Raw genomic sequence first — 17,008 nt, 5'->3', positions numbered from 1 at the left:
AGGAGACCCAAAAAAATACTGAAGAAAATAACACCTTAAAAAATAGCCTAACCCAAATGGCAAAAGAGGTCCAAAAAGCCAATGAAGAGAAGAATGCCCTAAAGAGCAAAATTGGACAAATGGTAAAGGAAGTCCAAAGGATTACTGAAGAGATTTACTTTGCAATGTTGGGAGAAGAGGGGAAAGGTTGTTACACCGGGCATAAGCTTGGAAGCTTCTTCTCCCAAGCAAGAATGTATACCTGTGTTCAGCTTGGCAATATGAAGAAACATATTGGTTCTGGTGGTAAAGAAGAACCTACCAGGCAGAATCAATCTGAATCAACTGATTTTGAAACTTTATATTTATCATTTCTTTTGGTCCTATCTCAAGCAGCTTTCTAATGTCCTTCTCATGTAGCTTGAGACCAGTAACTCCTTCATTCTTGCCCCAAGTCTAGTTATTAGGAATGAAGAGTCTGTGCTTATAATCCATGATAAACTTTGGGCCTTTCATTGATTTTTGTGGTCAGATTCTTCTGTGTCCCCAGCTTTTCTGGTCTTAGTGGATTATTTTACCCACTTCTAGAGTGACTGTCATGGTGAAGCTCCTGTCTCTCAGTCCAACTTTTCTGTGTTCTTGGTGATGAATGTGAAGGAAAGAGGTCAAAAAAGAGAGAAGGGTTTAAGGTGGGGAGAAGGATCACTTTTTTGGCAAAAGTGGTCAGGAAAGACATCCTTGAAAAGATGGTCCTTGAAGAAATAGGAGATGAGAAGGGAGGGAGTATTCCAAGAGTGGGGAAGGGCTTAGTCAGTTTGTGCAAATGGGTGAAGAGGAAGGCTAGATCAGTAATGAAGAAGATGAATAGTTCTGTTCCACTAGAAAATAAATATGTGAGTAGTGGAATAATAATAATAATAGAAAGGATTGCTGGCATTAGATTGTAAAGGATTTGGAGTTCAAATGCATAGTTATGTTGCACCGTAAGTTAATATTTAAAATTAATTTACAATTAATATTTACAGTATTACATTGCTTTCAGGAAAATGTATTTTTTTTTAACGATTGTTGCTGCTGACAACTTGGTGAAAGTGAAATGACTAAGCCTGTGGAGCACAGAAGAATTTTGGAAAATGTTGTTCAGTCGTTTTCAGCTATATCTATCTCTTTGTTGACCCCATTAGGGTTTTCTTGGCAAAGAAACAGGAGTGGTTTGCCATTTCCTTATCCATTTCATTTTACAGATGAGGAAACTGAGACAACAGGATTAAGTGACTTGCCCAAGGTCACACAACTAGTGTCTGAGGCCAGATTTGAACTCATGAAGATGAGTCTTCCTAATTCCTGGTCTGGTACTCCATCTACTGTGCCACATAGTTACCGTTTTTGGAAAGTGCGATAAGGATATAGTGAGGAAGCAATGGAGGAGTGGGAGGAGTGTCACCTGAACTAATTCATCCTGGCACTGCTTCTTCCCCCATACTTAGACATTACTACCCTATTTTGGCATTAAGAAGACAGTATGGTACAGTGAGAATACTGGATTTGGAGTCAGACATTTAAGTTCAAGTCCCAGCCTTAGCACTGATAGACCTGGGTCATCTCAGGCAAGTCATTTTACTGCTTGGGACCTTAATTTCCTCGCCTGTAAAATAAAGAAATAGAGGGATTAATATTCCTTTTATCTCTCGAGGAAAGAATATTTAGATAGTCATCTCTTGATTCCATAACCTGCCTTTAAACCAAATCAAAGTTATTTTAGGATAATTTTCCAGTCAACCCTCTCCCCAGCCCTGCCCTTTCCACATACGCAATTGAGTGTTATAAATTCTGACTTTTTGAGGAAATGTGCCCTTTCCTGAGTTTGTTAGAAGAACTCAATTGTTTTTAAGGAAGTTTTGTTATCTGTGATAGGAAGAAGAGGGAAGTAGACAGCTTTTAAGGAAAAGTGAATCTTGATTTGGGAGTTACTGAGTAGGGTGAAAAACATCACAGAAGAAAAATTGCTAGATTGAAACCTCAGAATTTTCCTAGGACAGTTTTTCAGGAAAGGAAATGGATGATAGTTTAAATTGTTCTGCATTTCTTTTATGATAAATTCTTTCCCATACAGGTTTTTACAATTGCCTTATCTTAAATGACTTGTCCTGGATCATAAAAAGTAGAAATAAAAGCCTCCCTGCTTTCAGTTGTTGTCTTGGTGGACCATTCAAGTCAAATGTACCTGATCTCAGTCAACCAATCAAAAATAAAGCATTTAAAAGCCCAGAGCCTACTTATTTTTGAGTGGGGTTGTACGTGTATTAAAATAAATTTCCTGAAGAATTTGATTCTTAGTGACTGGCTTTTTTTCCCTTTGAATTTATTTTATTTTATTATTATTGTCATTATTATTTTTTGGTGAGGCAATTGGGGTTAAGTGACTTTCTCAGAGTCACTCAGCTAGTAAGTGTTATGTGTCTGAAGACAGATTTGAACTCCTGACTCCAGGGCCGGTGCTCTATCCACTGTGCTACCTAGCTGCACCTCCCTTTGAATTTAAATAAAAGTATCGTTGATGCTTTTGTTCACAGTACAACTATTAGTGTAAGGTTTGTTCAGATTGGCGTAAGGTAAATCTTTCCATTTGAGGAATCTGTCCCTATTTGTGTTAATTGCCTTTTATCATTATCTTAAATTCTTCATTGAAGACTTGGTTCATTACATCTGAAAATCCCCCTCCTCCCCTTCCCAAAAAACACATGAAAAAATACAGTATTCCATCTAGGCCACATGTGAGAAAATCTTGATTTAAAAATGAAAACAACTATGGAAATTATAAAGCAAAACAAAACAACCCCAAACCAAAGCCAAGCATTTATTAAGCACTACTCATTCCTACCCCCACATATAATCAGTTACCAGATCTTTTCAATAGTACCATTTCTGCCTCCTGGCTTCCCTGGCACCCTTCAAGTTGCAGCTAAAAGTTCATGTTTTACAATAATCCTTTCCCAAGGCGGGGGGTGGGGCCAAGATGGTAGAGTAAAAGCAGTGACTTGCTTGAGCTCTCCCCTAAACCCCTCCAAATACCTGTAAAAAATGACTCTAAAGAAATTCTAGAGCAGTAGACCCCTCAAAAAGCCAAAGTGAAACAAATTTCCAACCCAAGACAACCTGGATGGTTGATTGGAAAGATCTATTGTGCCAGGCTGGAAGTGGGCCCCACAGGCAAAGACCAGGCCTCAGCAAACCTGGAGCAGGCCTCAGGGGACTGAATCAAGGGGAGCTGTGAGAGTTTCCAGATTTCTCAACCCACAAATACCAAAAGAATGAAAAAATGGAAAACAATGTGAAATATCTCATTGGAAAAACAACTGACCTGGAAAATAGATCCGGGAGAGATAATTTAAAAATTATTGGACTACCTGAAAGCCATGATCAAAAAAAGAGCCTAGACATCATATTTCAAGAAATTATCAAGGAAAACTGCCTTAATATTCTAAAACCAGAGGGTAAAATAGAAATTGAAAGAATCCACTGATCACCTCCTGAAAAAGATCCCTAAAGGAAAACTGCTAGGAATATTGTAGCCAAATTCCAGAGTTCCCAGGTTAAGGAGAAAATATTACAAGCAGCCAGAAAGAAACAATTCAAGTATTGTGGAAACACAATCAGAATAACTCAAGATTTAGCAGCTTCTATATTAAGGGGCTGGCGGGCTTGGAATATAATATTCCAGAGGTCAAAGGAGATAGAATTACAGCCAACAATCATCCATCCAGCAAAACCGAATATAATACTTTAGGGGGGAAAATGAACATTCAGAGAATTAGAGGACTTTCAAGCATTCTTGATGAAAAGACCAGAGCTGAATAGAAAATTCAACTTTCAAATATGAGACTCAAGAGAAGCATGAAGAGGTAAACTGGAAAGAGAAATCATAAGGGACTTATTAAGGTTGAACTGTTTTACATTATTACATAGAAAGATGATATTTGTAATTCATGAGATCTTTGTCAGTATTAGGGTAGTTGGAGGGGAAAAAATTATATGGATGGATAGATAGATAGAGGGCACAGGGTGAGTTGAAGATGAAGGGTTAATATCTGGAGAATAAAATTAAGGGGTGAGAGAGGATTATACTGGGAGAAGGAGAAAGGGATAAATTATCTCACATAAAACAGGCAAGAAAAAGCTTTTACAGTGGAGGGGAAGTGGGGGAAGGTGAGAAGGAATGAGTGATTCTTATTCTCATCAGATTCGGCTTAAGGAGGGAATAACATACATGCTCAATTGGGTATGGCAATCTATCTTACCCTACAGGAAAATAGAGGGGAAGGGGATAAGAGAGTAGGGGGATGATAGGAGGGAGGGGGTAATCAGAAGCAAACACTTCAAAGGAGGGACAGGGTCAAAAGAGAGAATAGAATAAATGGGTGGGCAGGATAGGATTAAGGGAAATAGAGTTAGTTTTTCACAGCATGTCTACTATGGAAGTGTTTTGCATGAGTTACACATGTATAACCTGTATCGAGTTACTTGCCTTCTCAATGAGGGTGGGTGGGGAGGAAGTAAGGGAGAAAATTTGGAACCCAAAGTTTTAAAAACAAATGTCAAAAAATTGTTTTTACATGCATCTGAGAAATAAGATATACAGTGGGGTATAGAAATCTTTCCTGCCCTATAGGAAAATACAAGGGGAAGGGGATAAGAGAAGAGGGGGGTGATAGAAGGGAGGGCATATTAGGGGAAGGGGTATTCAGAATGCACACCATCTTGGGGTGGGGGAGTGGTGAGATGAGGAGAAAATTTGGAACTCAAAATTTTGTGGAAATGAATGTTGAAAACTAAAAATTAATTAATTAATTGTTAAAAAAAAAGGCAAAAAAAGAATCCTTTCCCAAGTGTAAGAAATGATGAAGAGGATAGTTTCAGAAAAAAATGGGAAGACTTATATAAACTGATGTAAAGTGAAGTGACCAGAACCAGAAGAACAATTTATACAATAACAATAATATTGTAAAGACAAATAACTTTGAAAGATTTAGGAACTTTTATCCACACAATGACCAACCATGATTCCAGAAGACTCAAGATTAAACATATTCCCCACCTTGATTAATGTGCAAATTAATTTTACTTGACTATATGTGTTTGCAACAGGTTTTGCTTTTTTTGCTTTTCTTAGTTGGGGGGAATGGCAAAGGCAGGTGGGAAAAAGAGAATGTGGACCTGAAAATAAAATTAAAATGATTTTTTTTAAAAAAGAGGCCTTTCCTGATCCTCTCTTAATGCCAGTGCCTTGCTTCACTATACTTTATCCTCTATATTGTCTTATTCTTACATAGTTTGCATGTTGTCTTCTTCATTAGACTGTGATCTCCATGAAAGTAGTGTCTTTCTATTGCCTTCTTTTGTGTCTCTGTACTTAGCACAGTAGGGACAGCAAGGTGGCACAAAGGATAGAGCTCTAGGGCCTGGAGTCAGAAAGACCTGAGTTCAAAACCAGCCTCAGATACTTACTAGTTGTGTGATCCTGGGCAAGTCGCTTAACCCTGTTTGATTCAGTTCTTCATATAAAATGAGCTTGAGAAAGAAACAGCAAACCACTCTCATATCTATGCTAAGAAAATCCCAAATGGAGTCATGAAAAGTCAGACATGACTGAAACAACTGAACAATAACAATTCAGAATGATTAGGAGGGAGTAAACTTTTTCCTCCTTTATTTGGCAAATTGTAATCCTAGGACCAGAGGTTTAGAGTTGGAAGGGATCTTTGATCCTTAACAGATATCTGGAACCCTGTATTTGTTAAAGTACTGGAAAGGATGTGAGATTTACCACAGATAACCACATTCCAAGACACAATTGTCTGTGCTCCCATCTGTATGTACTCGGTCATTTACCTGCATTCTTACACCTTACTCCCCTCCATGTGCTATACCATTCAGTGAAAATATGTCCTTGCTCTTCCTCATACACAACACTCCATCTTCTGACTGAACATTTTCTCCAGTGGTTCCTCCTGCCAGGAACTGCTCTCCTTTTCCCCCACATACATACATACATATCTTTGCTTCATGGCTTTCCTGATTTCCTTCAAGTTTTAGCTAAAGTCTCCTGTTTTTCAAGATTTTCCCAGTCCTCTTTAATCTTAACATTTTCTTTTTGAGATATGTTGTTTAGTCGTTTTTCAGTTGTGTCCGACTCTTTGTGACCCCATTTGGGGTCTTCTTGGCAGAGATACTAAAGTGGTTTGCCATTTCCTTCTCCAACTCATTTTTACATATGAGGAAACTGAGGCAAACAGGCCCAGGGTCACACAGCTAGTAAGTGTCTGAGGCCAAATTTGAACTCAGGAAGATGAGTCTTCCAGACTGCAGGCCTAGTGCTCTATCCACTGTCACTTAGTAGCCCCTTTGAGATTAACCTTCACTTTATCCTGTTTACATCTTGTTTGTACATAGTTGTTTGCACCTTGTCTCCCCCATTAGCCTGTGACTGTTTTGTTTGTTTTGTATTTCTTGCCTTTCTTTGTATCCTTAGCATTTAACAGGATACTTGGCACGTAGCAGGTGTACTTGCTAAATGATTGAGTGACCCTTTGTAGTCAGCTGATTTTTTTTCCTGATTTCTAGCTCATTAGCAACCTGAGCATATTGTGAGCCAAAAAAAAACCCCCCAAAAAACAAAAAACAACCCTTCCCCCACCCTTTTTTTTTTCAGTTCAACTTTTTACCAAAGTACTTATTTCCTATGAATCTGGACCAAAGCTAGCAATAGATTCTTGGAGAAGGGAAAGCCATCAGGTTGACATTCATTCACTGAGTCCAAATTGGTGTTTCTTTTTACAGAGTTGTCTTTGATCCTCTATCAATAGATTGATTCTTCTAACATTACAACTAACCCAACTTGAAAGACTCGTTAGAAGCAAGATGTTACTATTATTATCATAGAGGTTTTGTTTCCAGTTAGGTATAACTTACAAAACAAATGCCTATATAGTGTTCCTTAAGCCTGATTATAACAGGAGCTATGAAAACATAATTACAGAGGTAGTAGGAATGGAATTAAAATGGGCCATTGTACTTATCCTATTCACAAAGAAGATGCCGTCTGGATTTAAAAACAGCAATGCTATTTTCTTCTTTCCCTTTTGTTATTTATCATAAAAGTGAACTGTGGGGTCTAAGACTCACCATGATGAACATTTTGGAAAGAAAAACATTTTGGGAATATCCAAAAGCTCATGTTTGGGGATAGTATCTATTCTAATCTTCAACCCTCTTGTTCACTTTGTTTCTGAGTTGTCTAGATTCATCCCTAGTGATTAGCTCATGAACCCAACCAAGACTAATTCACCAGCTTAAATCTTTTTTGTCACCAATGGGTCATAAATAGTACTCCTTTTGTTTTCATTTATGTATATTTTCCTTTTTTAAATTTATTTTTAGTTTTCAACATTCACTTTTATAAGATTTTGAGTTCCAAATTTTTACCCCTCCCTTCCCCGTCCCCTCCTTGAGGTGGTATGCAATCTGATATAGGCTATACACATACAATCATATTAAACACATTTCCACATTAGTCATGTTGTGAAAGAAGAATCACAGCAAAAGGGAAAAACCATGAGAAAGAGAAAACAAAAAAAAAAGAGAGAGAGAGAGAAATAGTATGCTTCAATCTGCATTCAGACCCCATAGTTCTTTCTGTGGATGTGGATAGCATTTTCCATCATGACTTGATTTTATGTACATTTTCTAAGCCAGAAATAAATTGTTACAAAGGGGAGAAATAGTTGTGTATATACAATATAGGCTGTTCTAAAGGCTTAGTGCAGTTTTAAATTATTAAAACTCAAATTTATTTACATGTTGTTGTTTCAGTCATGTCCAACTCTTTGTGATCCCTTTTGGGGTTTTCTTGGCAAAGGTACAGGAATGGTTTGGGTTTTCTTGGCAAAGGTACAGAAATGGTTTGCTATTTCCTTCTCCAGCTCATTTTACAGAGGAAACTGAGGCAAATAGGGTTAAGTGACTTTCCCAGGGTCACACATCTAGTAAATATCTGAGGCCAGATTTGAACTGAAGTCTTCCTGAGCGCACTATCCACTACACCACCTAACTGCCCCAAGTTTGTTTGAGTGTCCTTTTTCATATTCTCTGGTTTATTTGCTAGGAGTCTGCTTTAGGGTTATTCTTTTGTTAATGTTTTCAATAAAGGGTTGCAGGAGGGAGTAAAGATAAAAATGGAAAATAGAATGAAAGTGGACAAGATAGAGTTCCTTGTGATCACACTGGAGAATGCCAGTGGTCAGACCCAAAAAGTAATCATTGAATAGTGGGTGTCAGTGGAAGGAGAGAAGGGGGAGTAGAGCTGCAAGTGGAATTCCCCATCCATCTGTATTTGGCCCATCTATATTTGTGCTGTTTGACATTTTTTATGAATGATTTGGATAAAAACAAAGGTTGTGTGCTCATAAAATTTCAGATGACACACAGCTAGTAAGTATCAAGTGTCTGAGATCAAATTTGAACTCAGGTCCTCCTGACTCCAAGGCTGGAGCTCTATCCACTGTGCCACCTGGCTGCCCCTGTGTTTTAAAAATGAAGGTGAAATCTGTTAGTGTGGCCTTGGACTATACATAATATTCTAACAATGTGATAAAAGAGAATAGTTCTTAACTAAAGTAATAATTTGATGTAAAATGGATAATCATTTCATCCCAGAAATCTTCAAAATTTAAATTGCTAACTAATTTCTCTGCTGAAACCTAGAGTAATTAACCATTCTGTTATTAGAATGAGTGACAGTAAAGTATTAGTACATAGAATGCTAGCCTTAGAATTGTTGTTGTTGAGTCATTTTCAGTTGTGTCCAACTCTTTGTGACCCTATTTGGCGTCTTCTTGGCTAAGATATTCTAGTGGTTTGCCATTTCCTTCTCCAACTCATTTTACAGACGAGGAAACTGGGGCAAACAGGGTTAAGTGACTTGCCTAGAGTCAACACAGCTATTAAATGTCTGAGGCTAGATTTGAACTCACGGAAGATTAGTCTTCCTGCCTCCGGGCCCAGCACTCTATCCACTGCCCCCCCCAATGCACCTAGAATTAGTGATTCTAATTACCTAGCCTTAGAATGAGCAAGATTCTAAATTCAGGTTTGGTTCAAGTTCACGTTTGACCTCCAATAGATGGAGTCACTTTATCTATTCAAGTCCCAGTTGCTCTTGAAGACTATTTTGGACAAGGTGTTAATTTGTATCACTGGAGGGAATTTCCAAACCAGGAAGTTCCCCACAGTGATCAAAAGACAGGTCTGAATGAAATTACATAGGACAAACTGGGATTGGATCAGCTGAAGAGTATCCTTATTCAATTGTTTAGCCACAAATTTGTCATGGTCCTTCAAATAATATCATAATTTTGGAAAGGAACTATTTATTGGCACTAAGCATTTATATCTAGTTAATTTTTAAATTTGTTTATTCAAATATTGCTCAGTCTGAGGCACCTGTTCTCTAAGCATATCACATTCAGATCTTTATTAAAAGAGCAAATGCTTGGGAGCTTTTAATTTCCGTAACACAATTTGCACCTTTTATAATTTGAAAGCCGGTTTTTTCTAATCAAACATGAAAGGCACGTTATAACAATAGAATTCTCTGCAGACATGAGATATTGTTCACTATCATGGATGAGATTTTTTTGAGCTTTATTTATGAAAAAAAATCAGTCTACAGTGATGAAGCAAAGGTAAGCGAAAGATGAGTTGCATCCTTTTTCCTTATTTAAGACAGATTATGGAGACTGGGGACTTCCTTGAAGTTAATGTCAGGAAGGTTCTGTTTCCCTGATGCCTGGAATCTCCCTGTCCTTGATGATGTGGAAGGGGCATGAAAGGTATCAGGAGACAAGGCAGTCACAGAGGGATTTCATTCATTTTTACTGCTTACCCAAATTTACTTGCTCTTTAGTGGTTTGCAGATTAATAGTTAACAGAGGCCCACTAAAAGTCTCTTCAGTGCCTTGACAATTGTGCATTAAAGCAGTTAGAAATCTATGAAACTTGTGATGATTTCTCCCTGCCAGATGGGGTTTTTGTAATTTTTGATGGGTCAATAGCATAAAATGGAGAGCTGGCCCAAGAAAACTGACCTTCCAATGGTTATCTTTTAAAAAAGAGTTTCACTATGCCCGAAGGGCTATGAAGCTGTTCATACACTTTGTTCCAGCAATACCACTACTAGGTCTTCATCCCAAAGAGATCATAAAAAAGGGAAAAGGACCCACATGTACAAAAATATTTATAGCAGCTCTTTATGTGGCGGCAAAGAATTGGAAATTGAGGGGATGCCCATCAATTCAGGAATGGCTGAATAAGTTGTGGTATATGAATGTAATGGAATACTATTGTGCTATAAGAAACGATGAGCAGGCAAATTTCAGAAAAACCTGGAAAGACTTGCATGAATTGATGCTGAATGAAGTGAGCAGAACCAGGAGAACATTGTACACAGTAATAGCAACATTGTGAGATGGCCAGCTTTTCTCAGCACTACAATGATCTAATTCCAAAAGACTCATGATGGAAAATGTTATCCACATCCAAAGAAAGAACTATAGAATCTAAATGCATATCATAGCATACTATTTTTTCTTTTATTTTTTGTCTTTTCTTTCTCATGGTTTTTCCCTTTTGTTCTGATTCTTCTTTCACAACATGACTAATGTAGAAATATGTTTAATATGATTGTACATGTATAGCCTATATCAGATTGCTTGCCATCTTGGAGGTGGGAGGGGAGGAAGAGAGAAAAAAATTTGGACCTCAAAATCTTATAAAAGTGAATATTGAAAACTATCTTTACATGTAATTTGAAAAATTGAAATACTATTAAGTGGAAAAAACAAAATATAATAAAAAAGTTTTATTGATGCCTTTTTTGATTAATCAAACATTTATTATGTTCTTACTGTGTGCCAGGCACTCTGCTAGGTTCTGCACTTACAAATGCCCAAATAAGAGTCTTTGCCTTTAAGGAATTTACATTCTAATGAGGGAGAAAACAAGTACACATAAATTAGATAAAAAACATAACGTAGATATGAGGTGGCATTGGAGGGGAAGGCACTAGAAACTTGGGGATGTAGGAAAGATCCCAAAGCAAGTGCTTGAGTTGTGTTAGGAAGGAAATGAGGGATTCGCAGGAGAGCATTTCAGTCATGGAGGACAACCAGTAGAAGGTACTACAATGGTAGATAGAGGGACCATGTGTGAAGAACAGGACGCAGGTCAGGATGGCTGTATCGTAGCATGTGTGGCAGGGAAAAATGTGTAACAAAACATGAAAATTAGAAAGGGGCCAGGTTGTGTATAGCTTGTATTGTTGCCAAGTATCTGATATCTGAAGTCTGTAATTCATTTTACTATTCATAACCCTAGAGGTAAGTAACTATTACATATCCTTTTACCTGTAAGCATACCCTGGGTCCTCCATCTACCTTTCTGGAGGTAATCTCCTTTAAAGTCACAACATTCAAAAGACAACTTCTATAGCAAATGGATTGTGAAATGTAGAAGTGCAGAAGCTGATTTTGCCTCTTGACATAGAGTAGCCTAGCTTGGCCTCATTGTTAATGAAGAACATGAGCCCCACTTAGGTCTCAATGAGAAGAGGATGCTCCAAGACCAGCACGCCATTGGCTCAACCTGGTATAGAGAATTCCTTTTGGGCCTTCCTGACAGCTCTAATTAATAAAGCCTTGAAGCTTTCCAGTTGACAAAGAGATGCCATGTTCTCATCAGCCTCTGCCATTGGATGCTCTATAAAAGTGGCATAAGGCAGATTTGTGGACCAGGGATTCCATCTGTTTATGAAGGAGGGGCAGCTTTGCTTATCCCACTGAATTCGAATCCCAAAACCTTCTTGCTTATTCAGTGATTTAGGAGGAAACTCAGACTCTCCAGAAGAAATGGTATCAATTGCATTTAATGGTATTTTAACCACCTGCTGGCACTGTAGATTAATGAAGTCATATTTGCAGATCAGCAATGTCTGTGATGAGAACCAGCCACTCCTTTTCATTGTTCCAATGGTCAGCCTCTGTCAGCAGCTATGCACCCTGCACCTCTACCCTCCTTGGGCAGGACCACTAAACTGTTCTCTCTACAGCCTGTTCGATGGTCCCAGGCTGGAACACGAAGTACTCCTTGACGCAGGCGCCGCGCGGTATTGTGCACATTGAGCAGCCACAGTGTTTGGCGTATCAGGGTCTGGCCCCCCCCCCCCCCCCCCCCCCGCCACGGCCCGCCGCCCAGGGCGCTGTCTCGCCCATGCCTCCGTGGGTTGATCTCAATCAGCGTGGTATCAGTCTACAGAATCCCACAGCTGCATCATGGCCGCCTTCACCATCCTTGCCGCTGCAGGGAACGCCAGAGAGTTGTAAGGGGCTTGGTTGTGAAGAGCATTCAGTGTCAGAAATAGGAGTTCTTATTTGATCATGGAGGTAATAGGAAACCCTTGGAGTTTACTGAGTAGGAAAGTAATGTTTTCTCATGTGTTACAGAAAATCACATTGACAACTCTGTACAACACAGATCATAGGATCAGAGATTTTTGGAGCTGAAAGTGACCCTTAGAGGCATCCAATCCCAGCTCCTTCATTTTACAAATAAAGAAGCTGAGGCATTGTGAGATTAAGTGACTTTCCCAAGGTCGTACAGCTAGTGTTTGTGGCAAGATTTGAGCCTAGGTCGTATTTTCTGGTCATGTATGTTCCCTGAAAATTTCTTCTCCCCTCAAGGATGATATGGTTACCTGTAGTAGTATATATCCCTCTATGTAAAGCACAATTTTTCTTATCACTTATTTATATATGTTGTTTACTTAAATAGCCCCTTTCCCCCTAAATAACCTGTCCATTAGTTTATTGGTAGAGGAAACATAGTAGTGGGGGGTCATGAGCTAATGAATGGAGTAACTGATAACCCATACCCACAATAGTCCTCAAACCTGGCATAGTGTTCAAAGGGCCCATGTATGAGGAATGGACTGATGCTGGGGCAATATAAGAACTATTTTACCAATGAGGGAACTGAGGCTGAGAGAGGTTGAGTGACTTACCCAAAGTCTCACAGAAAATAACCATCAGAGCCAATTTAAACTCAGTTTTCTCAACTTCAAGTCCATCATTCTTTCAACTATTCCATGTTACCATAGCCCATATTAACAGTTGTAGATAGTTCATCTCACAATAACTTCACAACTGGATTACTACATGAAAACCCTACTACTCTCAGATTTATTCTTCCAAGTGGTTCAACATGTTCTTCCCACACAACATGATGATGTTTTCTTTTTCTCCTCATATTAAAAAAAAAATAATTTCAGAATATATAGTATGTAATATTGGATGCATATTCAATATATAACAACTTGTAAGCATTTAAATAATGCTTTATTGCAAAACACTTTATATATGTTAAAATTATTTCACGTAACATCTTCCTGAATTTCTCTCCTCCTTCCCCTACCCAACAACTCACCCCTCTATAACAATGAATTAAGAGGAAAAAAATGTGGTTTATCAAAACTAACCAATGCCTTATCTGAATCTGACATTCTATATGATATTCTACATCCATAGTCACTCACCTCATCAAAAAGGAAGGGAAGTGCATTTTCTCATGCCTTCATCACAACTGATCTTGGTCATTATAAATTCCACAAAGTTCCATTGCATTTAATCATTGTTGTTGTTGTTTCCATTTACATTGTGGGAGTCTTTGAGTTTTGTTGGTTCTCGTGATATTTTTAAAGTTCATTTCAAGGCAGATTTGGACCAGAAAATAACTGCAGTATCCTAGCTCACAGAATTGTTATGAGGCTCAGATGAGAGAACTTATTTATGAAACACTCTACACATGTCATTTATTATTGTTACTCAGAAGGACATAAAATCTTAAAAGCATGGACAAGGCAGATGACAAACTTTTTAAAAGACTTGTGCTTAGGTATACTCATGTTACTTTCAAGTTGAATTTAAATGTCCACTAGATTCTGAACAAAACTCAGAATTTGACAGTGCTTCTTATCAAATGAGTTTGCAGTTGAGTACAAATGACCAAATTATAGCAAAAATATGATGGATTTATAATCACTATAGTGAGTCATGTTGATTTGACTGGCAATGTAACATAGGTAAAGAATGACAGTCTCTTTTTTTGCTCTTCAGTAGTGTAAAGGTTGTTATGAAAAGTATTTTTTAAAAAAATTATTTGTTCTATTTTTAATTTATGAAATAAAACAAGCATTTCCATAGCATAGTAGGGAAAAAAAGATGATTGCGCATGAAACTGCAAATCTATTGTAATCCATCTTGTTATTCCTTTTAAATATATAAAATTATCATGTAAATTTCTTATATGTATGTGAGTATATATATGTGTGTGTGTGTAAAATGATTCTATACATACTTCAAAATAGAAGAATTCATTTAGAGATGTTCTTTATATTTGTGCACAGGTAGATTGTAGTATAAGTGTATATGTAATCATAAATTTGAAAGACTGAAAGGTAGAAAGAAGAGGATATTAGAATAGAGGTAGACAGTGTTAGACGCAGGAGTGGGTTGGGGAGAGAATTGATTTAAAACACATAACTTTGATACATGCACCTTTCATTCTTCTATTTAAAACAGTTTTGACTCCCCTAAATTATAGACCATAAACCTCATCAAAAGAAAATTTAGTGAATGTAAACAAGGAATTGCTTTTTATTCTTATTTTTGTGTAAATTTGAACCTCTGAGTTGAGTGATACTTCTAGAATTTTAGAAGGATAAGCTATTATAATTGAAGTGAGGTGAGCAGAATTAGAGTTAACTACAGGCTAAGCAACAGTAATAACATTTAGTTTTTTTATTTTTCTTTTCAAAGTAGGTAGTTCCTGATTGCCAGCAGAATGAATAGAGAAAGAGACTTAGAAACTACAATTGAGGAGGACTCTCAGCCCAACGATGAAGTCGTTCCCTACAGTGATGATGAAACGGAGGATGAACTTGAAGATCAAGAGCCTTCTGTTGAACCAGAGCAAAATCGCGTCAACAGAGAAGCAGAGGAAAACCGAGAGCCAGTCAGAAGAGGTAATGATACAAGGGTATGAGGGTTGTCCAACTAAGGGTAAAAGTTGTAAACTTTTTAACAGTGCCTCCCACATTCCAGCTACACTCTGGACTTATACAAAGTCCATCCAGTCCAGCCTACACTTGGAATGACCTTTTTTCCCCTCATTTTTCTTCTGTCCCCTCTAGAGGCTGCTTTTGATCATTGGATTGTAAACTCCTTGAGGGTAGGAAGGGGTTTGGGTGTTTTTGCCTCTTTTTGTATGCTCAGCACTTAGAAGGCACTTAATAAATGTTTATTGATTGATTGATAGTGGTTAGAGCAATTAAAGGGCACAAATTGGTTCTCAGGAGGATACTAGTCTGTATTTATTAGTAATACAGGAATATTAGGATCTGGGTAACTAGTTTAAAAATGTCAAATCATTTTTATTCATGAGCCAAATAATCTCAGCCAAAGTAACCTAATCCCACAAAATAAAGAATAGAGTCAGATGTAAAATGATGAATTTGAAACTGCTTACTTTTTGCCAAAGGAAAAATTATATAGACAAGCAAAATAATGATAAAGATGTCTGATTTGCTTTGTTTACCCTTCACCTCTTTTCTGCCCATAGATTTATAAGGTCTTGTGGTTATTTTTTTCATGCTTATTTAAGGGTTGCCTATCCAATGAAATCATAGGTCCAGTTCTTACACCTATTCCTATTTTTAGTGTAGCTTGAGTCAATATTGTGTATATACAATAAACTCAGTGAAATTTGTTGAATGAATCAAAATGCTCCAAAATTATAATTTGTATGGTAGTTCTAATTAACTATGGAATATTCAATATCAATCTTGCACACCAGTTGTTCTTTCAACATTTAACAAGGGTTTTAAAGCTTTTTTATTTAAAAAAAATTTTTTATGTTAGCTAATACAGAGAAGTCTGAAGACCTAGGTTCAAATCTCTCTAGGAATTTTTTTAAAATGTTGTCCAAAAATCTAGATACTACGTCTGACAAAGTCCAGCATGATCGATTTATTCTCATAGGTGTCAATTGTCAGCTCTAATCACACTCCACCAGGACTGTTGAATAGTATAAATTTATACTGTCCCTAAGACCTGTGACTTCTCTTTTCATCAAAATGGCCAATGTAATAAAAATGAGTTCAATTGCTCTTATCTTCTGGTTCCAAACTCTTGCCTGGGTTATTCATTATCATGCAATATTTTTCATATTATACACTGTATAGCATGTTTACAATCTAAATGAAAGGGGTCATAATTTTAAAGGATGATAATCACAAACCTTTCATGTAAAATGACCATCCTATAGTTTCTTTGGGGCTTTTGGTAATTCCTTGTAGAGTGGATGCTTTCTCCAGTTTCTGTACATGGAGAACTAACATTATTTCATTACAATGTTTTAAGTCTCCAACATATAGTACACAGAGTTGAACTTACTCTGAGAATAATTAATGGCCTGTGGTTAAGTTGTACTTTTTTGGAGGGAAGAGGTAATAGCAGCTTTCTGAGTCCCAGGAAACTCTATCAACTGAGGGATTGTAGTGCAGTAGAATAAATGATGAATTTGGTAACAGTCAGAACACTGGGGTTCAAATCCCAGTGCTGTTACTTAACCACCTGTGTTTCTGAGTGACTTAGGCAAGTCAAACTCTCTGGGCCTCAGTTTCCTCAGCTGTGAAAGGAGGAAGTTGGATTTAAATCACCAATAAGGTCCCTTCATCTCTCAGTCTAAGAAAACATTACATCAATATTCCAAAGCTTAATCAGACAGTATCCAATCATAGGCATTTAATTTTCCCTTGTATTTCACTGTTAGAAATCAATCCACTAGGAATATATTAAAAACTTTCTATATATAGTTTCTAGATATAGTTTAAGGAGTGACATTTCTGAGACAAAAGGGTGTG

The 17,008-nt window shown here is 37.4% G+C and overlaps 1 protein-coding gene and 1 pseudogene across 2 annotated transcripts in view; one reads left to right on the top strand and one right to left on the bottom strand.

Annotated features, from left to right (window-relative positions):
- ATP8B1 (ATPase phospholipid transporting 8B1) overlaps positions 1 to 17,008 on the top strand; it is a 138,813-nt gene that overhangs the window by 43,402 nt on the left and 78,403 nt on the right. The window contains exon 2 of one of the 2 annotated variants that reach the window (XM_027868928.1): positions 14,907 to 15,109. In XM_027868928.1, the coding sequence (XP_027724729.1) occupies positions 14,929 to 15,109 (181 nt within the window). In that variant the 5' untranslated portion in view covers positions 14,907 to 14,928. Of the gene's footprint in view, positions 1 to 14,903; positions 15,110 to 17,008 lie in introns of both variants that reach the window. The other variant, XM_027868927.1, reaches the window with a different exon arrangement.
- Positions 11,504 to 12,364, bottom strand: LOC114047896 (annotated as a pseudogene).

Source organism: Vombatus ursinus, unplaced genomic scaffold (genome assembly GCF_900497805.2).
Source record: "Vombatus ursinus unplaced genomic scaffold, bare-nosed wombat genome assembly UNPS02014791.1, whole genome shotgun sequence".
Taxonomy (NCBI): Eukaryota; Metazoa; Chordata; class Mammalia; order Diprotodontia; family Vombatidae; genus Vombatus; species Vombatus ursinus.
This window is presented reverse-complemented; position numbering and strand designations above follow the sequence as displayed.